The sequence below is a fragment of the Parus major genome, chromosome 5 (assembly GCF_001522545.3).
Source record: "Parus major isolate Abel chromosome 5, Parus_major1.1, whole genome shotgun sequence".
Classification (NCBI taxonomy): domain Eukaryota; kingdom Metazoa; phylum Chordata; class Aves; order Passeriformes; family Paridae; genus Parus; species Parus major.
In genome coordinates, this window is record NC_031774.1 from 46,177,626 (window position 1) to 46,201,273 (window position 23,648).

The following is a 23,648-nucleotide window of genomic DNA, read 5'->3' on the forward strand; positions in this document are numbered from 1 at the left end:
AGTTGCGGGAGAGGGGCGGGGAGAAGGGGCCGAGCCGCCCGCCGGGGCTGAGTGCCCGCCCGGCGCCGCGCTCAGCGCGCTTTGGCAGCCGCTCTCAGCGCCGCGGCTGAGTCGCCCACCTGCCGCCTCCGGCTGGCGGCGGGGGAGGGAGGGAACAAGGGAAGGGATAAACTTCAAACTTGGCCAGGCGGGCGGGGAGCCGCATGGATGTGTCCGTCCCTCGGCGCTGACTCGCAGCCCGCGGCGCGCTGTGGGGCGGCCGCTGCCCGAGGAGCGCGGGGCGCCGCCGCGCCGCTTCCTCCGCCGCCGGCCATGGGGCGCGGGGCTCAGCCCGGCCCCTGAGCGCGACGCCTCTCCCCCCGCTCCGGGCTGCTGCCGCCTCCCGCCCGCCGCCACCTGCCTCTCCCTCCCTGCGCCGCTGCCGACCTGAGGCCCTGGGCATCGGCTTCTCTTCGCGCTGCAGCCCGACCGAAATGGAGCCGTCCGCGGGAAGCCGCCGGCAGTGATCCCCGCTCTCCCACCGACCCACTGGCCGCCCCCTCGGTGTCCGCGCTCGCTCCGATGGAGCTGGAGGAGACGCCGCTCGCCCCTCCGAAGACCATGCTGCTTATGCTGAGGAAAGTTCGCAAGAGGCGGGAGATGCTGCTGCAGCAGCTGGGCTTCATCTGCGCCATCCTCTTCTTCGCCTGGTGCATGTCCAGCCTGCTCTCCAGAGCGGGTGAGTGGCAGCGGCGGCGGGACCGGCGGAGCCCGGCAGGGCCGGGCGGACGGCTGGGGCGGCCCGGGGGCTGCAGCCGCCCCGGGGCTGCCGGGGTTTGGCGGCTTCAAGCGGCGGCTGTTCCCGTGTGGGGTGTCCCAGTGGGAATGGCCCGGCGTGCGGACGGGGCGGGGGAGCAGCGCGGGTTCCTCGGGAGAAAGCCCCGCGCCGGGCGGATGCGCGGCCCCAGCCCGGGGAGAGGGGGAAGATGCGCCGCTGGCGCCTGCTCGTCCGGGGCTCCCCGAGCCCGCCGCCCCGCTCGGCTCGGGAAGAGACCGGGCATCACGGGGCAGCTTTGTGCCTGGGAACGGCCCTGGAGGAGTTTCCCCCCTGCCGTTGCGTTGGAGTGGAGTTCTCTCCAGCCGCCTGTAGTGCACCTTCTGCAACTTCGGGCTGCCTTTCGTTTTGTCCTTAGGTTGTAAAGCTCCATCAGCTATACCTGCTGCTTTTCTCAATTTCACACGCACCCCCAACACCTCTCCCCCCGTTACAGTATAGATGTGACAGAAAATTCTGCATTTTAGGCTAGGAATGGTGCTAATCTTGCGTATTGTAGAGTATTATAGCAGAGTCTTTTGCATCATTTGTGCATGAGCTCTATTGGTAAACTGATGCATTTATAATTAACTAAATCATTCCCATTTGTTCCTCTGCCTGCTGGCACAGTTTGGGCTGTAAATGTGCAGCTTCAAGCCCTCATCCTGCAATATGTTTCACATCCCTCAAATGCAAAGTCTAAGGCTTCTGGGACAGCACTTGGGTCTCTAGGTACGGCTGCCAACAGTCCTTGAATATTTAAGAACAAAATCGGCTAAGCATCTACACTTAATATAAGAAACTCAGATTTCAGCACAATTAGAATGGGTCATCTGCTTAAATTAAAGCTGAAGTTCGAGTGTGTGCTTTAGGGAAGAAAAATCTGCTGAAACTTGTCATAGTTTGTAATGCTCTTGTGCTTAAATTATTGCCTGGCTTGTTTGAGCTGTATCTAGGATGGCAACAAGCCATCCATATAAGAATTTGGTGCCTTAGACCATATTAGCATATTGCTCATCTTAAAACTTTCAATTTGTTTTTTCCAACTTTGAAACAAGTAATGAGGTTATGAATATGTTTGCATAGCTTGAAGGGTTTTTTTGTTGCAGTTGTTGTTTTCCACAACTTTTTTAGGTTTTCATGAAAAATGTCATGACTAATGAAAGTTTTTAATCTCCTGGGCTATCAACTAAATCCCTCATAACCTAATTTTTGATAGTATGCTGCATCAGGTGGGGGTTTTTTTTCAGCTGGCTAATTTGTGGTACATATTATCCATAAACACTGACCATCTGTTGTCTATGTTTCTTTGCAATTGTGGTTCAGAATATTTTACTCTGGAAAAACTAACTTCCAAACACGATTTCTTTTCCCAGGAGTCACTAAGAAAACACAGGCATTATGTGATGACAGTATAAACTCTAAAATTGGCCAAGGAAGAGTTTTTGTTGTTATTGCAATATGTTCATGTGAAATGGATAAGGTTGAGGTGGAAGTGGTTTAATTAAGAGGTTCTATTCTTTCTTTGGTTGTTATAATTGCATACGGTACATGATCTCACAAGTGCTCCTGTACTTTATTTAACAGGTTTCATTGAGAACGCTTCTGGAATATGTGTTTTGCCAAAAGCTCCATTGACTTCTAAAAAAGTTTTTATTTTTTTAAGGCTTGTGAGAATTCAGTGTGATTTCCATTTTCTTTGACAAATTACGAATGGTTTGATATTATTAAGCATACCCAAGACTGAAAAGTTCAGGATAAACTAAAATGTAACTGGAACATATCCATATACACTTTATTTTTTCATGAAAGCAGTAATGTAGTATGTGCAAGTACAGATGACTAAATGGAAGTGTGATTTTTGCTCATGTCAGCATAGCTGGGCTGGTTTCATCTATAGGAGCTGCAAGTGTTGACTTTCACAGGTACAGGCTTCAGCATTTGCTTGCTGCTGAATATTTTCCTGCTGTGGGTCACAGCCAAGTGTTCTGATAGTTCTGATAGCCAGAACATGCCAACAGCTTGGATATGCTGCCTAGTTGCACCCTTTGGAGCTAGGAGCACCCAGCACATATCTGTTGGCATGTGCTCCAGTCACACCTTGGATTTTTCCCTATTTGCATTCTGATGGTCTGTCTGTGCTCCTTGTTAGTGGGCACACATAGTCCAGCTGGGACGATGGAGGAAAAAATTAGTGCTAGTGGGCATAATGTCTTTTTATTTAATGTAGGCCAAGAATCAGCTGTTCCAGACAGAGGCATTGTATCAGGAATGTGGAGAAATAGAAGGTTGATGGCATCACCTAATGGGACACATGAAGAGAACTGTACAGAGCCAGGTAAGATGGGACAACTTTGTAATGTCCTATAAGCTCTTAAGATGTGTTGGGTAGTTTTGTCATGACCAAGCTGCAGTGACGTATAAACATCAGTGTTAAAATTAAAAAAACTCCCACAAACCAGGACTGTTCTGTGTAGAAATAAGGTTTATTGTGTTACATAATGACACAATTTTATGTATTAAAGGCAAAAGGTAATGTTCAGATAAAGGAATGTTTTGGGGTCATTGTGAGGCTAGTGCCAACAATTCAGTTTCTGTAGTTTTGATCCTTTGGTGATTATTCATTTCTGTCCAGCTGATGTGTGTATATTGCACAAGTCATGAGAGGTGTGCTCCTCTTAAAACTATGGGTAGCTAAACATGCAGTGTTTCAGATGACATCTGTGCTCAGTGATTTATGTTCATTACCATCACAGTTAATCATGGTTTGCTAGTTTAGTGATAAACTGTGTATTCAGAGTAGGAATTTATGTTGTGTGGAGGGGGTTGATGAGGTAAGTGATATGGAAACCCTGGAATCCATTTTACTTCAGGATGTCTATCTTGGCCAGGCAAAATGAATTGATTGAGGGCAGGAATAGATGATGCATTTTAGTATCAGAGTTAGTCCACAATGCTTTCATCTTCCCATCTGTCTTTCCAGTGTGTATTTCCTTTCTCTCTCTCCTTGCCTCTGTGTGGTTTATGGTGTGTGGGAGATGAGACATTTTGCCAATGGCACTAGCCAAGTTAATTTAAAGTTCAGATTTATTTTTTTTTAATGTAACTCTTTGATCAACTCTGTGATAGCACTGGAGCGTGTGCCTTCTCACCAACAACAGTGGGATTTTCTTGGTAGTGTCAGCATGAGCTCTAGGATACTGTCAGCCCCAGGCAGTAGGAGAGTTTGGAGCAGTGCTCCTGCCCTCACTTACACGTTTGTTGTAATACTGAGGTGCCAGTTGTATGGATTGAGGATCACTAGTGTGCTTATACACTCCTGAGAGAGAACTGGAAGAACACAGCTCAAAGTATATGGGTCCGAAAGTTTTAACTATATCCTTTTGATGTCCAGGAACTTCCCTGTGCTTTTGTTAAGAACTTTGTGGGTTGGTTTGCTTTGTTCTGCACCTGTAACCTTATGATGCTCTTGATTTATCTGTCAAAGTTGTTCGCAAACAAGAAAGAATACAAAAAGGAGCTTTTGGAAACACATAATAGTTCTTGATTTATAGTCAGAAAATACTAGTCTTTGTCACTCCTCTTTTATTTTCCTCCATATATGTGAATGCATAGTGTCATCATGTCTGAGCATGTACTTGGCAGCACACTTGGAGTCAAGGCAGCAAAAATTATAGAAGATAGATCAGAAAGATACCTGTCAAATTTCTGATGGACACTTCCATTTAGCATGAATGAGAACTTTTTCACAATATTATAAAACAACAAAGGCAAAAACATGCTTGTATGTGAATTGTAATTGCAGAAGCAATACTGACTTCTTCACGTGTTTAAAACAAATAGTTCCGCTTCCTCCATTCTTCTAAAGTCATAAGTTTAATAATGATGTAAGTCATTACTTGAAGAACAGTTGGAATAGATAAATACACCTGGGTAATTTTGACATGCTTTTTGAAATTCAGGTCTCTGAGGTGCATTTTTCTCTGTAACCATGAGAGATGGACACAAAGGAGGCCCAAATATGCCTCAGGATGTTGAAGTTTTAAGAAAAATATCACAATACTTGCATTAAATTAATAATGTCTAATCACAGTATTGGTAGTAGTCTTTCATTTAAAAAGTGTTTCTTCAGTGAGAACACAGATTTACAGATCAAATCTGTCACAGGATTGCAGTTGTAGCATTTTTAATCACTTCCTGTTATTCTGCAGTTATGTACTGCTTATCACTGTGTATCTTCTGCAGCTGAAGGAGAAATTGAGATTCTTGTAGGAGTGACTAGATGTAAGCTGCAAATAAAAGGAACATCTGAAAACAGCTGGAGTTGGTGTTTGTGGGGCAGGAGTGGGTCCATAAAAACCCATTATTGTTATTGCTCAGTAAGAACTTCTGTAGATTTGGGTAGTGTTCTTTGTTGGTGGTTTGTTGTGGGTTTTTTTTTTTTTGGTTTTGTGGTTTTTTGTGGGTTTTTTAGTGTTTTTTTTTTTTTCTATTTATTTTTTTTCATTCTTGTCTGGTAGCCAGGGATTGAGATTTGTCATGTAATGGGAAGGTAGCAATGATCGAGCGCCTATCAGAAAGGAGCAAGTAATATAGCTCGTCTCTGTGGGAATGTAGCTTGTGTAATCACATGACTACAGAGAGAGAAGTCCCAGGAAAGGTCAAGAGACTTGATGGAGATTGCATAGAAGATTGGTGAGAGTGTGGATTTTCAGTTGGCATATGAATACATGGCTCCCTGTAGGCTCCTCTGTGAGATGTATTTATTATTACCTGTGTCATTTCTGTGTCTGCTCTAAGCATGAGGGGCTGTACCACTGCATGGCTGTGTGTACGGTATATAGCAGTTTTATTTTGCTATGTGGATGTTTTTATATGTGTGTTTAGGATACAAGAATTTCATACTACCTTGAGAAATGCAGGTTCTTGCTGAGAGCCTGTTAATCCCTTGTGTCATTGCTGTGCTCCCTTTTCATTAGCTTCCCACACAAGTCTGCAGCTTTACCTCCCTTTTTCCAAAGGCTTTCAGTGAAGTTAATATATTTACCATTTCACTGGATTTTCTTACTTACGTGTAAGTAAAAAAAATAAAAGTCCCAACTGTTAGAAATGGCAGCTATAGAAGTTACTAAGACCAGGAGTTCCTTGCACTTCATGACACTGGCAAGCAAGGCTCACCCTTTGTAATATATCTTGGGATAAATACTCCCAAATAAGCTTCTAGAAGTAATGTTGGAAGCTTGTGAGAGCTGCTATCTTCTATAAACTCATGTAGTCTACACTATTTGAGATGAATCTCATTTGCTGAAGTAGATAATTTTGTATTGTGTTCTTCTGGAAACATTGATAATGTATCTGGGGCAATGTATTGTGAGAAAATGTGTATTTTCACAGAAGAGAAAAAATGCTAAAGTCTCAGCAGTGCTGCTTTAAATAAGAACCAGGGGATTTTGAAAGAGGACAAGAACATACACTTGTGTGTGTGTAACTAGAGAAGAAAAGTTGTGGGTTTTGTGTCAGAGGACTTATCAAGAGGATAATCTTGAGTATCTTAAGAGGTGCTCCACATATTTTCTGATACTAATATTCTGCAATCATGAAGAGTTATAGATTTTCTCTGTCCCATAGCAGCTGGGAACTGTAGGTCAGCTGCAGGAAGGAAGTGGAGCCTTGGGAGCACCAAGCCAACCTCAGTTCTAGTCTGGACAGGGACCAAATCCTCACTACAGTTAATGTGCTCTGTAGCCTTTTTCTATTAAAGATCATTCCTGGCTTTAAACTTCCCCATTGCTGAAAGCTTCTCTGCTGTGATAAGATATTGGTTTTTATATTGTCTTGGAGGCTAGAGGGCTTGAAGAATGTATGTAGAAGGCTCTGGACTTCAGAAATTTTATGTGAGCTTGGGATTTTTGAATTATGAATCTTATATTTATTTGGTATTGAGTAACTCTCTGGATGGCTTCCTCTTGGAAGGAAACCAAACTACCTTTTCTTTATGGCTCTGGGTAGATTTCTGTGGGAGGAGTTGACCTGACCCTCACTTAAGGCAGAGGGATGAGGAAAGAGGAGTAGTTGTCTCTAGCATCTTAACATACCTCATTAGTTTGCAACTGAATTTTTTGCCATATCCAAGCTCTCGCTTCCATCTGCTTCAGCTTGCAAGCTTGCAGTGCCATCTGCCCAGAAAGTCTGATTTGTAGCTTCTCTGCTCCAATGGCTTGCCTCTTGTTTCAAAATGTTCCTATGACTCCGTGTCCTCCAGAGCTCCAAGTACTGTTTCCAGGGCACATCCAAGGTGGGGTGCCTGGGTGTCATGATGTTTCTTATCACATGCCTCTGGGGCATGTCAGGCTGTTAAGCAACTGATCCAGACCTTTCACTGTTGTGAATATTTTCAAGTAATCCCTGATTTTATTTTTTTTTTTCTTCTGTTAATTAGAGATATATGGGAATATATTTCCATTGTCTTCTGACACTAGTCAGGGAGCTGCCTTGAAAGAGGCAGTGGGATTTTCTTGCCTGTGGTTTGTCAGCCATGGACAGTTCAAGAGGTACCCTGATTTTAAATAGGTGACAATTAGGTTCAAGCATGTTCTTCCCATTGATATTAGTGGGTAAAGATGAATTGTGGACTAGGGGAAAGACAGGGTTAGCATTTCTTCCTGACCCATGCTGCATTTTTAGTTTAGTATTGAAAGGCATGTTGTAGCAATGCTTTATGTTCCTGGAGTGAGAGAGAAAGAATCTGCAGATTGCTCTAAATCTAAAGGGTCCTCTACAGTAAAGTGTGTTTCCCAGTAGCATGTATATAAGTGAGTTTTGAGTCAGGATCAGTGTCATTAAGTCTCTGTATGTTTTAGACTGTTAGTTATAACCTTGGGGACTTAGGTAAGATGTGATGCATTGAAGAGAAACTATAGAAGTCTTAGACAGTTTTGTTAGTTTACCATAGAGAGAACAAGAGCCTGTTATTTTTTTCAACAAAAATCAATGATGACTAGAGAAGACAGGACTGACTCTTCCAAGCAATTTTCCAAGGGGGAAGAAAATGTTATTTCTTGTACACCTGTAGTAAAGACACTGTAGGAGCTATTGAGTTCCATTAGTTGTATTTAACAAACACAGTGCTTATTTAAATGCATCATTCTTAACATACTGGATTGATGTATCCTTTTTTCCCTTAATCCATATAGACACCTTAATATATATAAGATCATAAACTGAGAGTAATAAAGGCTGGTGGAATATGTAATTTTGTGCTGATGTAAATTTTTTTTTAAATGTTGTGAAAAATTTGTACTGAAAATATGTATTTCTTTTAAACAATGCACTCGTGATCTTCCCTAGATCATACTTCCATTTTGTGGCAGGGATAAATGCCTTAGACCTCCACTTTTAAGGATGTGGTATTAATAATTTCACTGTAAACCTTTGTTTCATGAACAGCCTAAATTAGTAAGCTCAGCATGACCTGCATGTGCTCTTACTATGCATTCATACAATACCTAGCACAGAAGGACTCATGGTCTCATTGAGATGCTACAGACAATTATTGTGCTCTGTTATGTTATTTTCAAATATTCCCCATGTGCACATTAGCCAGACTTTCTCTCTGCCTCGATGCATAGAATATGTGCAACTATTTTAGTATGATAGATTTATTGATAGTGCATGCATGTGGATTTAGAATATTTCGTTATTGCAGTGTGCTATGCCCTCAAAGACCAGGAAAGTTATCAGGCGTAAACATTCTATTTTCATGTTGGTCTAAAAGAAAATGAAATTGAAGAAATGTTTAACAAAAAATTTCTTAGCTTTATGTGTATGGTATTCACATAACATATAGGTGCAGAGTCCTGTGAATGTGTATTTATTTATGTGGTGAAATACTTACTAATTAGCTAGCATGCATCTTATTTCTGTAGCCACTTGCCATGTGCTGGTGGAGTTTTATTTGTTTTGGGTTTGCCTTGGGTTATTCCCCCTCACCCAGTGGCTCCAGACTCCCTCTTGTCCCTGTAGATGCTGAATGTAAACTCTATTGGTTGTGATCTCATTTGTATGGCTTCTGATTCTGGGGAAGATAGATGTGTGACAATTTAAAACCACTTTTAGTGGGGTAGTAGATGGTAAATGACAAACATTTTATCATGAAGTTTTTCTTACCTGACTGCCAAGGTCTCCTAAATCAGAATTCACACCTAGGTTGAGGCTGAACTTCTGACATCTTTGCATGGCCTTTGAGTGTGAGTACTAAATAGTTATGCAAGTAGGTGTAGTTGAAGTTAGAAAAAGTGGTGGGGTTTTTCTTTGTGTTGGGGTTTTTTGCTGGTTTTTTTTGTTTGTTTATTTATTGTTTTGTTTCTGTTCTGTTTTTTTCTGTGAACCAGTGTCGGAAATGTGCTTTGACTGAACATAGAAAAATAATCATCCTTCTTTCTGAGCTGTTCATTTTCTAGCAGTGTATTAAAACTGGCATCCAAAATACTAGAAAGAAATGAGACAAACGTCTCTCTGTGCTTTGACTCAACCTGCCAGCAGCATCCCCTGGAGAGCTGAGAACAGAAAACAAACTCCAGGGTAATTTATCCATTTTGCCAGGTATAGGGGTCAAGTTTGCTTGAAGCAGTTTAACACAGTAAATTAAGATCTGACTAAAATGCCATGTAGAGACGTAGTAAACAAAGGCAAATCAAACATTAAATAATATTTTATAATGTTACTGTATATTCTTAAACCTAGTAAAAATATTACTTAATGTAATCTTTATTTCATATGACTCAGATTTATTTACAGTTGGCTTGGGTCCAGTTGAACCACACTGTGGATAAGGACTTTTACAAGCTAAGTCTTTGCTTTGAAACCAAGAAGCAGGCCTGAAACAAAAATCCACTTTTTTAAAATGTAGCCACTTCAGAACTATATTTAATGTCTGTGGACACAGGTTCACACTTGAAACATCCAGGCTGAATGTTCTGGAGTGCTGAACTAAGATCTCAAGCTTCCTGTATTAGCCCAACTCTAGTATTTAGATATCTGATTTGCCTGTATTTCAAACCACATTACCTAAGCACTCCTCAGATGTTAATGTAGTAATAGTGCAACATTTCTTTTTCTGTAGCTGCAGACATCTCAGGCAGAGAGCAGGTGTGTAAATTATTGGCCCGATGTCAAAGACGAGATATGTGACAGAATCAAATCCAGATACCTCAGTTTTGATTTAGGCTCCTGGAAAAATGATATTTGGGCTAGTGTGACCTCCTGAAGTTCCATCCAACCTGAGATGTCCTGTGATGTAGTATGGAAATCAAATGAATTGCATTACATTACATTACTCAGGACATATTTGAAATCCTGAATTAGGGATTTCAAAATCAAAGTTAATGAGACTTGGACATGCAGCTCTCCATGCTACTGCTGACTGACTTACCTTTAGTGGGAGATAATGTGTGTATATTTGGATATGTTCTTCTCTAGTATGACTGGGGAGATAGGCCATTTTGTAGATATGTGCTCAATTTTCCACTTAGAAAATGATGCTGTTGGTCTAAAAGCTGTGTTTAAATGTACCTATCCTTGTCCATGACAATTTTGATTTCTGTGTCACCTTGTACTGCAGCTGAGACTGAAAGCACTGCTCTCTTGCCTTGTAGCATGTGCAGTTGTTACCAGACCTGACTTTGCTGTTCTAGGAGGTGGGTTGAAAAGGCCTTTATAAATCAGCCTGTGAGCATTAATCCGTACTTCAGGGGCTGGCCTAGTGAAGTCTTTATGAGATTCTGTGTTGCTTGACAGATGGTAAAATGCTGGATTCATTGTTTCACCAGTCTGACTTGGACCACCAGTGTGGAGGATCAGACAAAACTCTACAAGCATTAGAAACTGGGCAGGGAAGTAGATTGTGAAAAGCATCTGGAAACTGAACTTTGCCACCCAAAGCTGCAAGAGGGATAGAGAAATTTGGGGGTTTGAACTGTGTGGTAGAAGGACTAAAATGATCCTATCAGGCATCCTGGAGTTGGAGGAAAGATGAATGAAAGGAGTGAAAGGAGACATGAGTGAAAGGAGACTGAATTTGGATGGTGAACCATGGGAGAATCTTGAGAATTGCAAGGCAAAGAGGTAGGCCCTGGGAAATAGTAAACAGAGAAAGTGATAGGAAAAAGTGAAAAATCAAAATGTAGAGAGAGATTTGGTTTTGGTTGGGCAAGAAATCTAGAATTTCATTACAGTAAATTAGTTTCAAACTTTGTGCTGCTAATATTTCTGATAAGAACCCTTATAATTGTTTTTTTTCTGAACCTACAAAATTTTATTATAGGTATTTAGTTTTGTGTTTGTTATGCCAATGACACTTTACAGAATAGATGTGGTTACCCACCTAGCAGGCTGAAAATACTGCATGAACCTGCTGACATCCCAATTGGCATCAGTCCTGTTCTACAGGGAGGCAAGACTTTCAGGCAATAAAGAATAGTGGTTTTCTTTATTGTTTTGAAGCTGACAGACATTGAAGACATTCTAGTAGAAATTGTATTAGCCTTAGAAACTGAGTCAGATTAATTCCTGCTGGAAGTCTACTGGTAAGCTGAAGTACAGCAGAGCAAACACTTCATGTGGAATGCAGGTTACCATGTGTATGTTGTCAGCCAATTGTTTCTTTTTTTTTTCAGCATGAGATTAATGGTTTAATGTCAATGACAGGGGTTGCATTAACGATGCTGAGAGTGACATTATCTATGCATCGTGAGGAACAGTGGTAAATGTGCCTTCCTGCAAGCAAAAAGATAATTTAGAGTCTACTTGTTCAGTTTCCATATATACTTGTTGGAAAATTCTCAGACTGCATAAACCTGATGAATTGCTTTTCCCTTACATATGATGAATTCAGTTGCTTAGTGGGTTGAGGGCAATATGATTGAATCTATTGCTATTCAAAGGTATTTAAACCTTTAATAGCAAGATGTAAGATATTCACAGATGGTGGGAAACATTTAAATTTCTGGAATGGAATTTCTGAATGAAATTTATGTTTAGAAGTTTAAATTGACTGAAATGTGGAAAACATATTTATTACCCACTCCCCCCCATTTATTGTGAATCAGCTTGTGCTTTGAGTTTTGTGAGCTTCTAGACCAAAAGTGACTTTTTGAGAGAGGCAGTTGTTCAGAGCCTTGGGGAGCATATCTGTGCTCCCTTAACTCTACCATCAATACAGCCATGAGAGTTTACAGCAGCTAAGTCTCTGCCCTACAGATTTAGTGCTGGATGTGGGATGATGCTTCTGGTTTAGTTCTTTGATAAGAATTGTCTTCCTTTACTGTTCATGCCTTTGTAAAGGTTGCATTCTTTACTTGGTTTTATTATGCATTTTTAAATCCCTTCATAGGATCTTTGGCTGCTGTTGCCTCGAATTGTAAGGCTTTTTCTTACCTTCTGAAGTCTCTTGCAAGCTCTTCCCTGTTGCTATTATCCTTTGCTTCCTTTACCTGCACTGGCACTTTGAGATGTTTCCAATGTCCATTTACCTTTTCTTGTTATTTTTATGCAGATGCTTCCAGGGCAGAAAGGTGAAAGAAACTATCTGGTATATTATCACACTCACTTCTTGAATCTCACTTTGTGAGCCACAAGTACCATGGTGCTCTGAGAAATTGGCCAGCCAGGATTTGCTAGACAGAGAAGTCAAAGCTAGCATGTTAATCAGTCCTGTTTCAGTGATGTTTTGCTGGTTGAGGGTGTGAGGTCCCTATAGAGCTATAGTGTTGTCTGTCTTTGTTATGAGATGCAGTGATAGTCCCTAAGAGTGCCTAATGAAAATTAACAAGGGAAAGGAAAAAAAGACTGAAAAAAGGCAACATGACTTACCCAAAGTCTGCAGGTCAGTAGCTAAGCTCCATTTCCCCCTCACATAATCATGAATTGTAGCCATATTAAGTTCATTGAGCCTGGAGTTGTTGCTGCTGCCACCCTCAGCGCTACTTCCTGATCAGCTCATGATTTGACTCTTTATTATCTACTTATTAACATGAAAAATACAAATTTTTACAGTAAGTAAAACATTAGCACTTCCCAGATGGTTAAAACTGGTAGCTCAATGATACACTACAGACCACTTGTGATTTCTTCACATCTTCCACCTAGAGGGAGAAAAAGCCTTGGAATGTATCAATCTTTTTAGTTGTTCCCTAGAAGGGGGTGAGTGCATTCCTGGCTGACCCAGCTTTGGGCCACTGCTCTCCACAGAGAATGGAGATGAAAAATTGTCACTAGGGAGGTTGCAGGTCTCTGCTGTGGTGTTGTTTCTGCCACTGGGGAATGCTTTTTGGGACTGCTGTGTGAGGGATTGTGTAAAATGCCAGTACTCTGTTGACTTACCAGGAGTAAAACGGGGACCTCTTGCTGCTTGCAGGCAGAAAAAGGAAAGGAAATGGTCAGCAGTATTTTCTCACATGTGAACAAACTGGTGCTTGTGCCTGACTCAAAGCTCTTTGGAATTGATATTTTTTTTTTTTTTTTTATTTCATGGAGGGTGAGGGGAAGGTTTATTTAGGCCAGGTTTATTTAGGCCAAATGATTTTTGAGTACAGAATATGTACTTCAGATTTGAAGGTAATCAGTTAATCAATTGTGTTTTCAATACCATATGTGTTTACTATAGTTACTTGGTTGTACAGGATTGTTTAGTAATAGCACGTGATGAGAGTGTTCTTACTTGGAAAGACTATCTGGGATCATCTCCAGAACTGCTTTAATCTGTGGATATTTAGGGCAACTAAGTTTAGTAAGTACTACTTAGGTAATTAAAGGTTGGACTTGGGCTGCTTTCTCTGCAAGACAGCAGACTGGTAATGGGAAATTAGTCAACTTGGTTCAGTGTTATCTTCTGGACAGCACCAAGCCTGGTCACCCAACTCAGCTTTATTTTTCTGTTGCCTTAGTGGGGGGTTGGAATGTCAAAATAATAATATATTTCATGTAGTCTAGGAGGTAGCAAAACTATCTCAAATTGCTTAGGTTGAAAGGAGTACTTACAGCTGGAAACAGTCAAGTTACCCATTTGTACTCTGGACTCCAATTCGCTTTAAAGAAAAAAAATGCAGACTGGGTAAAGAATGATTAAGTCTCTGCTAAATAACTACTTGTGAAATTATTTTTACTCAGTGTTTCACAAGTTGCTCCTTAGATATAGGTACAAAACCTATCTGCACATGTAAGAAAGATGTGATACTGAAATAGGATGGTTGCCCTATCTTACAAGCTTTTCTGGGTCTTAAAAAGTACTATATAAGTCTCTATATAAGCTCAGCGGCTTTTGAAATTGTTCAGATTTGGTGGAGTACATGAAATTATTTGCAGAACTTTTTGGTTTTGTTGAAGACTCAAAATTCCATATTTTCTTCCTCATTCTACCTGTTGCTGGATTGAATACTACACAAATGCCTCTAGCATTACTATTATTCTGGGATGAAATTGCAGATGGGATGGGAATAATGATGCATGTACTCTATGCTTCTTACAAATAAAATTGTAATCTTCACAACTAAAATTCTTTCCTTCCATTCAGTGACCAATTCCAAATATTTTGGTGGTGCTGCATTGCTGACTCTGGGCTAGACTGTGAATTGAGCACTGCAGTACAATCTGAGGAACCTCTGAGGATACTCCCTGCCGGGGGCTCAACTCTGTGGGTTAATTCCATCCTCCAAAGGGTTTTCAGCTGTGAGAGGCTGCACATCTGACAGCTCATGGAAGAGATGAGAACCTTCTGTATCCAAAGTGTAGAGGGGAAATGGCCATGTTGGACAGCACTGGCTGTGTGCCTGTCTGTGCTAAGACTGGTGACATCTCACTGGGCTCAGGTGGTAATGGGGTGGTGTGTCCTGATTCTGGAGTGCCTACAGACCCCAAACTGAGATCTTAAACACTGCTGTAAGAGACCAGATCATCATCTCTTCTGTATAGAAGAGTAAGTTCAGTCACTAAGTGAAGAGTGGTTTTTGTGTTTGCCTTAGAGGTTTTTTTACAACAAAATCTTGCATTTCTTTTTGTAAGTAATAGCTGTTTTGTAGATCTTTTGTTTTAATGGCAATTTTATTATAGTAGCTGTAGAATTAGTAGTTCTGTGCATTGACATGAAATGTACAGAGTGCATAATAACCTTATACACCAGTCTTCACTGAAAGAGATTTAGATCCAGGATATGGGCACAAGATAATTCTCAATTCTAGCTGTACATGCAGCTGTGAAATCCTTTGGAAATTTACCATATATTCCTTCACTCCAGAAAAAATACCTTTTTTTTATTTCCCAGGGAGAAAAAACCATAATTCAACACTAGCACAGAGCAAAAATATAATTCAACACTAGCGAGGAACCTTGATCTCTATTCCCTCTACAAATATTACCTATTTAGATTGAGCTCTGAACATGGAAAGCATGTTTATAGTAGTAAGCCTTGTTCTCCATAGAGAGTGAAGATGATTTTGGGATTTCCCAGTGATAGATTTGCAGCTACTTAAGTGCCACATTATAAATTCTGATATAAAATGAGTATAAATATGATGTAGCTTGTCATCGAGGCACTTGTTTCTTGCCCTCAGATTATTCAGTTCATTGCTCTGATTATTTCTTTCTTTCCTCTGCAAAAATGTCTTTTCTGTCTGTAAAATGGATCTTTTATGTGGGAAAAGCAAATGGATTGCTTGTTTTAAAGTAATGTAATCAGATTAGGCATTTACAGGAATAAAAATTCAAAGTTACAGTCATTATGTTCCCAAAGAATGCATTTATGTTCTGCTAGTAAACATACTTAAATATTAAGGAAACAATAGTAATCTTTCTCTTTATGCAAATGGTGTAGCATACCCTTTGGTGTCTTGCTATTTTAGTTGCACAGTGACTTTATATACTTAATCTTGAAGAGGCATTTGGATCGTATTATTTAACAGGCATGGGTAAAAGCCTCTTGCAATTACAAGATTAACAAGAGTTACACTATGTTTTGATTCCTCCTGAAGACTGATATGTGAATACATGTGTGCTTTGACTACATTCACGTTTGACTTTATTTTCTCTCTCTTTTGGTTTTTTTTCCCTCCCCTATTTTTCCTTTAGAGAAAAATTCTGTTAGCTGAAAGATTTTCAAAGAATGTAAAAGGCTTAAATGCCATAGGTGTTCCTTCAGATACTCCTGTGAGTGCCAGACACCTTTACAGCTGCAAAGGAACAGAATCCAAGAATAGAAGTTTGGAATTAGGCTTTACTGGTTGTTGAGCTGTGTGGTCTATGTTTTACGAGAAGATAATTTGCATAATTTCATCTTTTTTCAAACAAACTTGGGAAAGTAGTGTACATTTTTTCCCTTCTGGGAAGACATTCACTCTCCAGTATATGAAGTCACAAACACATAATTAAAGCTGTGAAAAAAATCATACTCTTGTAAGATATTAATTGTTGGTGAGTTTATGCTAACTGTAAAATATCTCTGGCTTTTTAGAACATCATGCATCACTCCCTTTGTTAATTCTTAACTAAAATATTTAACTTTATGATGTTGAATATTTTTATGGGGAAAAATATCGGCTAATTCAGAGGCTTGAAAATAGCACCAGGTTGGCTTTCATAAATCACCACAAGCTCCTATTTCTTGATGTTGCGTAACAGCTGTTGATGTGATGCTGCAATTTAAACTTCAGAAAAAGCTGATTAGTGTAAACCTCCCACATAGCGTTGAGGACAGGCTGGAGGCACAGCTGAAGTGAAATGATCCACGCAGACATGGTCACACTTCAGTATTATGGGAATAGTCCAATCTCGCAAAGTTAATCTGAATGTACTGAAGGTTTAGATGTTTGTGTTTATTTACTTTAGGTATTTGGTTTTTGGGGTTTTTCTGGCTCAGTTGACATTTTCTTGATCTACTTTTTGATGGCAAAAGCTGTGGAGTGTTGGGGCTGAGGTACTGGGAACACATGGCAGTACCTGGAGGGACCATTTCTGCTTCAGGACAAAGCTGTCTGGAAGTGGAAGTTTGTTACAACACTCCATAATACAGTGCATTCATTTGGTATGAAGGGCAGTTTTTTAACTAAGGTAGATCTAATTAATGATTTCACTTGGCTCACTTCAGGCAATATTCACATTTAGTACAGCATTTATGCAGAACTTTAACACTGAACACGTAAATGACCTGAAGCTGTTGATCTTGTTGTGAACTGAGACCTTTGCAATGCCTTGAGGGTGCACTGGGGAAGGATCATTCATATTTCAGACAAAACAGGGTCCTAGGCAGGAATCAAAGGTTTTGAGTTTTTTTAGGCTTTTTCTTCTTCAAATGAGTATTTTGGTATTGTATTCTACCTAAGCAGCTGTTCCCATCAGTAGGACCCCTGCAAACACAGCAAATTCAGCCCTGGACTGCCTTATCTAGTGGAAGTTAGGATCTTGCTGTTACTGTCTGTGGATATTACCTGCAGGCAGGTTCTCTGATTTACATGAGGGATGTTGCACTCTTAGGAAGCACTGCTGCTCAAAATGGGGAATGGAGATTTTATATGTCTTTTGTCTGTTATATTTACATGGTCTGTAAATCTAGTGTGTGAGCTGACCATCTAATGACCTTTAAAAATGCAGCCTTTGGAGAGATGAAGAGGGATTTGTTAGTTGGCAGATTTGTGCTAGCAAGCTTCAGGTTATTTACGGAAGTCTGGAATTTTGTGCTCTTGGATTTAAAGAATACTGTGTAATTCAGATCAAAGGCAAAGTATTAAAATCTTAATTCCACTGGGAGAACTATCCTTTATTTTGGCATTCTCAGACATTATTCTCGATTCATGTTATTAATGTACCTTATAAAGAGAAAAAATTTAAAGTTTTCTCATAATTTTTTGGGAAATAATTTTTCTTTCACAATTGGACTACATAGCAGTCTGTGAAGGTTATTCTTAATTTTAAACAGTGGAACTGCTCTGATAATGAAGTCAGACAAAATCATAATTACTGTCAGATGTTTATATTTTCTCAATTATATAGTGAAAACACTGACATGCTCAATTTTATTGTTAAGATACTGAAAGATCCCTAAAACTATTAGTGTTTAGATAAGGAGGAGGAAGGAGGGGAACCAAGGGAAAGGACTATAACAGTTGCTTTTCTAGAAGAGTGTTTAAATCTGTTCAGATGGAAGATGCTGAATTACATTTCTGTGGACTTTTACAACCAACTTAAAATTCATGGGTTATACATCTGGAAAAGATCACAGTGAAACTAATTTGTCTGGTGGAAAGCAAAGTAATCATTGCTTGAAGTGTTTCCCTCTCAAATGATGAAAACTGATCTTACTGTGCCGTCTAGCACGCAGAAGTACCTTGAATCTTGCTAGATGGTGAAACAGAAACTGTAAATCTCTGTGTTTGAGGCTGTTTGTTGTCCTTGGCCTGTGGAAAAGTGCCAGATGACGTTAGAAGGTGTTCTGTGTGGTCTGAAAGCACTGTGTCATCCTTAAAGTTTAATTTCTTTACCTATTTCTGTGCATCCAAAGCTATGAAACAGATACTGGCAGTGTAATAAAGCAAAATGTTCCGGTAGTGTGAGTTTTACCCCCGTCCATAGAAATCGTGAAATAACTGGGTATATTACTGAAAACTGATAGATTCTCACAAAAGTCAGTGAGGAAAATTCCCTTGAACAGGAAAGGGAAATGGGATGTAGAGAGGGATTTTGAGGACCTCAACACTTAGGTACAGACAGATCCTCTGTGAAGTCTTTGGAGTAAATGTGCTTGGTTCTCTGGGTTTCAGCTAGAGTCAGATGTCTTTAGTAACCTCACTAAGTGCATCCTTAGGTACCTGGATACTGTAGCATTTCAGCAGTAGGGCAATAGTTAAATAAAACTTTCTGACATGTTTTAGAAGAGCAGTATTTTCTTTCTGAAGTGATGTAGGCCTCCAAACCCAAATCATACCTGCAGTATGTCCACTAAAGTTGGTGAGGACTTTTGTACACAAAAGGAGCTTTTGGCAAGTGGATGAGTTGCCCTCCCTACAGAATCTTTCACAGTAAACACAAGGAACAGGTGAGGGACAGTAAAGCAGCAGAGAGCAAAAGTCTCTGACTGTAGGAAAAAACTCATGTTTGAAATTTAGCAGTTCTTGTGGAGCAGGCTGGGAACTGTGGAGCTGTTTTGCCTTGCTAGCAACACTTTCTCACTCACTTTGGACAGACTTATGTGCAAAGATGCAAAACTGCATGTTCTGCTCTATGGATCAACTTTAGGACTGTAGCTGACATAGTTAGTCTGTATCTTTTGGGGTTTTTTTAAGCAGAGGTGATACTTCCTTGAATTAGTGGTCAGGGATGGGTGAGACAACTAGTCTGGAAGCAGAAGGATTTAACATTTTTATTAAAATAACCATTGTAACAGTGGCTTGTGCTGAATTCAGTCTTACTGAGGTGTGTAAGAAGTCTTTGAATACACCTAATTCATCTAGTCTCTCTGAGGCTCTGGCAGAGTTCAGTGCTGTTTCACCTTGTTACTGGAGTGCAGTGTTGCTCAGGTGGAACGTAGCTGTCTCTTTCCCCACACAAAGGTAGGAGCTTTGTGCAGGTGAAAGTGCCCTGGGGAACCTGCAAGATAAATAGGGAAGTGCTGTATTCGTGCTTCCTCCAGGGATAGGTAACTGCTAATGCAAAATTTCTGGATCGTTTTTGTATTTACTCAAATTCTGTATTAATCCTGGTTTAGCCCAAAATTTGGTAGTGCTTATCTAATCCTCAATGTTTCAGGCCTCATAAAATACTTTTATGTCTCACAAATGTACAATGAAGTTTCATGCCTCAGACAGAAATGCTATGTTACAGTAATGGAAGCTGCAGAATACTACAAACAGAAAGACATTCATAACCACAGAAGGCTTGATTCTAGGCAGTTATGTTATACCCAAGATGCACTTAAATTGTTTCTGAAATTGAACATAGCATTTGAAATAACTCCTCCCTGAAAATACTTAGTGACAAATTTACAGACCTTTCAAATTACATACCACATCTTATGCTGTAGTTATTTTAGCTGCAAGTTTTAAACTATATTCACATGTTCAGAAACAGTGATGACTGTGTGTACTGGTTTTGCAGTGTTGTTGGATTTTTATTTTTTTTACCTGTTGAATATTTTGCTCTCTAGACAGTAGTAAGCCCTTACCATTAAAAGTTTGGTTCCCTGTAGTGCATGTTATGTTGGTTGTTTGTGGTGGCAGTAGCTTGCAAGTGACATTAACTGTTTAAAATTGAGACTGTTAGTTGTGTAGACCATGTTTATCCTCAGTGGAGGCAAACATCCCAAATGACTTGTACATTGATAGATGAATTTGGGGTCTTAATTTTCTGTTCTAAAACAAGCATCCTTTATGTGTTATGTGAGTGAAATTCAGTCTCCAGAGACACAGTTCTAAGTACATTTTGGTAATGGCCCAGCAAAGATGGTAGAAAGAAATGTGACCAACTTATTTCTTAATTTGCTGTTGCATTGTATTTCTTTATTTTATTTTATTATTTTGCCCATGACTTTTCATTTTGCTTTGACTTGAGTTGCTGTCTTCAAGAGACTCTTCTATGTTTTTAGAGGAATTTGTGTATATGTGACTTGGATGTTTTGTTGTCTCATTTGTTGCTACAGCAGTCACTAGTCTGTCTCATAGAGGAAGTGACAAGAGATGTGTCATATACCTGGACATTTCCTTTATTAATTTCTCATTGATTACATAGAGTGGAGGGGAGAAGTTTAAGAAGTAAGAATTACGATATTGTGTGTACTGCCACCATCTGCATACAGAGAATGTAATTTAAAAATGGCAGCTGATGCTTTCCACCAGGATTTGGATCTCATATTGAACACTAGAAATATTTTAGGACTCTTGTTCTCTCCTTGCTCCTCTGGAGTGGTAGTTTATCTTCTAAGCATTATTAGCATGGAGTGCTGCAAATCTACTTTTCTCACCAAACAGGCATTGCTGATGCCCTCCTCAAATGCTGCTCACCCCCAAATTGGTCATGCAGGCTCCTTTAGTCAGGCAGCCCAGCCACCAGTGCTGCTGCTGCTCACTGCCCCAGGCTGCAGCTCAGTTTTCTTCATTTGTGATTGAAACCTGTAATGAAGGATTCAGTTCTTCAGAAGGCCAAGTCTATAGAAGCTGAGACTGCCTTACATTCTGCACTATCCATCATCTTAATGGTTATGTTCTAACCTGGGTATCTTTGAGGGGTTTTTTAAGTGATTTCTTGTTCTTCTGAGCATGCACACATGATCTGTCAGTAGCAGTATTATATGTCTTCTTCATACTATATATTTTTTTAATTATGTATTTAATTAATTCCCAGTCATATTCTCATTGTACATTATCACTAGCTCCTGTGTGGAATGTCACTGATATGTGTGGACTGCAGGCTTTCTCCACGCTTCATTACTGGTTTCACTTGCAAACTACCTTTCAGCTGAGTAGGTAGTAATTAGAATTTTTAGGCACACATAGTAATGCTTCTTCCATCCAAAGAATGTAAACTGTAATAAACTTGTGGCACTTGTTTTAGTGTGGATCTCTTTTTAACTAGTAGAGTTGAGAGAGTGTATTTATGGGAAATAAATTGGTCCATCACAAGAAATTGATGTGGTGCTATTTGTGCCTCTTCCTCTGCACTTACAGCTCCCCCATCATGTTCAATTATTTATCTTATCCCTTCTGGGGGAATGTCCTACTCCCAGGTATGTGTATCAATGCTGGCATGGTTCTGGATGTCCATGGATGTTCTGATTGAGTATATTTGACTAGAAAACAAATATTAATGTGGGTTGTTTTTTTTAATGTAACTGAGTGTGTTTGTTGAACATGAAAGCTGAAATACTTTGTTTCCTCTCTTTATCATCTTTATATTCCTACCACGTTCTCTGTTCTCCCATCTGTGAAAAACAAGTCCACCTCCTCTCAGTCAGATGGGTGCACTCTAGCACAGGAAGCAGAAATTCATCTGGCCCTGACCAGCCAAACTAATAAAAAGGAAACATACAGTACCAAGTAGACACGCTCAAGAACAGTCTTATAGCCGTGCTCCTCTGCTATAGGAGAGCATTTCCACTATGTCCTCCTACCTTTGGAACAGCAACCAAGCCTGTCCTTTTCAGACACTCACTGGTCAGCATTACTTTTATGATTTTGGACACTTGTATGTAAATTGTATGCCTTGAAGCGCATGTTAAATATGGATTTCATAGGGAAAAAACTCAGTATTTTGAACTCTGAGAGACAAGATTGCAAGAGCAAGCCATGTTGTTTTACCCCTACTAATCAATGGGCCTGACAATATCTGCCTGAGGATGTTAAGGGAACTAGCTGATGTCATTGTAAGGCCACTCTCCATAATCTTGAGAAGTTGTGGAGATCAGGGGACGTCCCAGAAAACTGGAAGGAGATGAAGGTCACTTTAATTTACAAGAGGGTATTAAAAGAGGATCCAGGAAACTGCAGACACATCAGTCTTACTTCAGTCCTTGGGAAAATTGTGGAATGAATCCTCCTGGAGGCTGTCAAGTCAGATGAAGAACACAGCTGGGAAAAGACAGTATGGATTCATCAAGGGCAAACTGTGCTTAACAAACTCTGTCATCTTCCATGACAAAGTAGTAACCTGCTTGGCTGATGTGGGGCTTGCAGCAGGTATTGTCTACCTGGATTTCTCCAAGGCTCTCACTGTGGTTTTCCACAACTAGTGCTTGGGGTCCAGAGAAGTGCTCCGTGCAGTGGGTGGGGAACTGTGTGGCAGCAGCAGGGCTGGGATAAAACCAGCAGCCTGTCACAAGTGAGGTTCCCCTGGGATATTGGAGACTACACTTCGCAAGTCTTTGTAAATGATCTGGAAGATGGGATGAAGTGCACCCTGGTGAAGATGGCTGATGATACCAACACTGGGGAAGTGGATACATGAGGAAGGAGTTGCCACCCTGCAGGATGACTTGGATAGACTGGAAGTGCAGGCTAACAAGAGTCTTAGGAAGCTGTACAAGAACAAGTGTTAGGTTTTTGTACCTGGGAAAACATTATTCAGGAGTGCAGCACAGGTAGGGATCTAACCAATTGGTGGGAAGCTCTGTGGAATGTTACCTGGGGATCCTGGTGAACCAGCTCTGTGTGAATGAACAGTGCACTGTTGTGGTAAAGACAACAGGATGCTGGTTTTTGTTTCTTTTTTGCCCATGGTTTCAACATGGGCATCAGCGGCAGAGGTAAAGATGTCACTATCCACTCTACTCAGTGATTATCAGGTAACACCTGGAATAGTTTGTTCAATTTTGGTCTCAGCTATAAACAAAATGCTGTGCACAGGCTGCAGAAGGTCCACAAAAGGGCCATGAAGGGATCCAGGAACTGGGAAGCTGGTCATATGAGGAAAAGTGCAGATAGAACTGTGTTTGTTCAGCCTTCAGAAAAGAAGACTGAGGGAAGACCTTATTACCAGTATTTAAAGGGTGGCTGGGAAGATGATGGAGACTCACTTGTTACAAGAAGTCACGTGGAAAAGATAAGAGTAATGAGTAAAGGTTACTCCTGAGGAGATGCTGATTGGTGCAAGAGGAATATATTTCACATTTAGAGCAATCAGCCAGTGGAATCTCTCCAGGGAAGTGGTGCATTCCCAAATGTTGGACACTTAAGATATGTCTGGACAGGATGCTGGAACATCTTCTTTGGATGGTGCTTTTGCCAAAAAAGGTTGGACCAGGTGATCTTTTGGGTTCACTTCCAGCCTGGCTTCTATGATTCTGTGTTCCTCTGACATAATTGTCTAAGATCCCATAGGGCTAGTT

At 40.5% G+C, this 23,648-nt stretch overlaps 1 protein-coding gene across 2 annotated transcripts in view; it reads left to right on the top strand.

Moving 5' to 3' along the window:
• Nucleotides 1–291: 291 nt before the first annotated feature.
• Nucleotides 292–23,648, top strand: part of SLC24A4 (solute carrier family 24 member 4) — an 87,732-nt gene continuing 64,375 nt past the window's right edge. The window contains exons 1-2 of one of the 2 annotated variants that reach the window (XM_015631812.3): nucleotides 292–718; nucleotides 3,024–3,131. In XM_015631812.3, the coding sequence (XP_015487298.1) occupies nucleotides 562–718; nucleotides 3,024–3,131 (265 nt within the window). In that variant the 5' untranslated portion in view covers nucleotides 292–561. The remainder of the gene's footprint in view (nucleotides 719–3,023; nucleotides 3,132–23,648) is intronic. The other variant, XM_019007095.1, reaches the window with a different exon arrangement.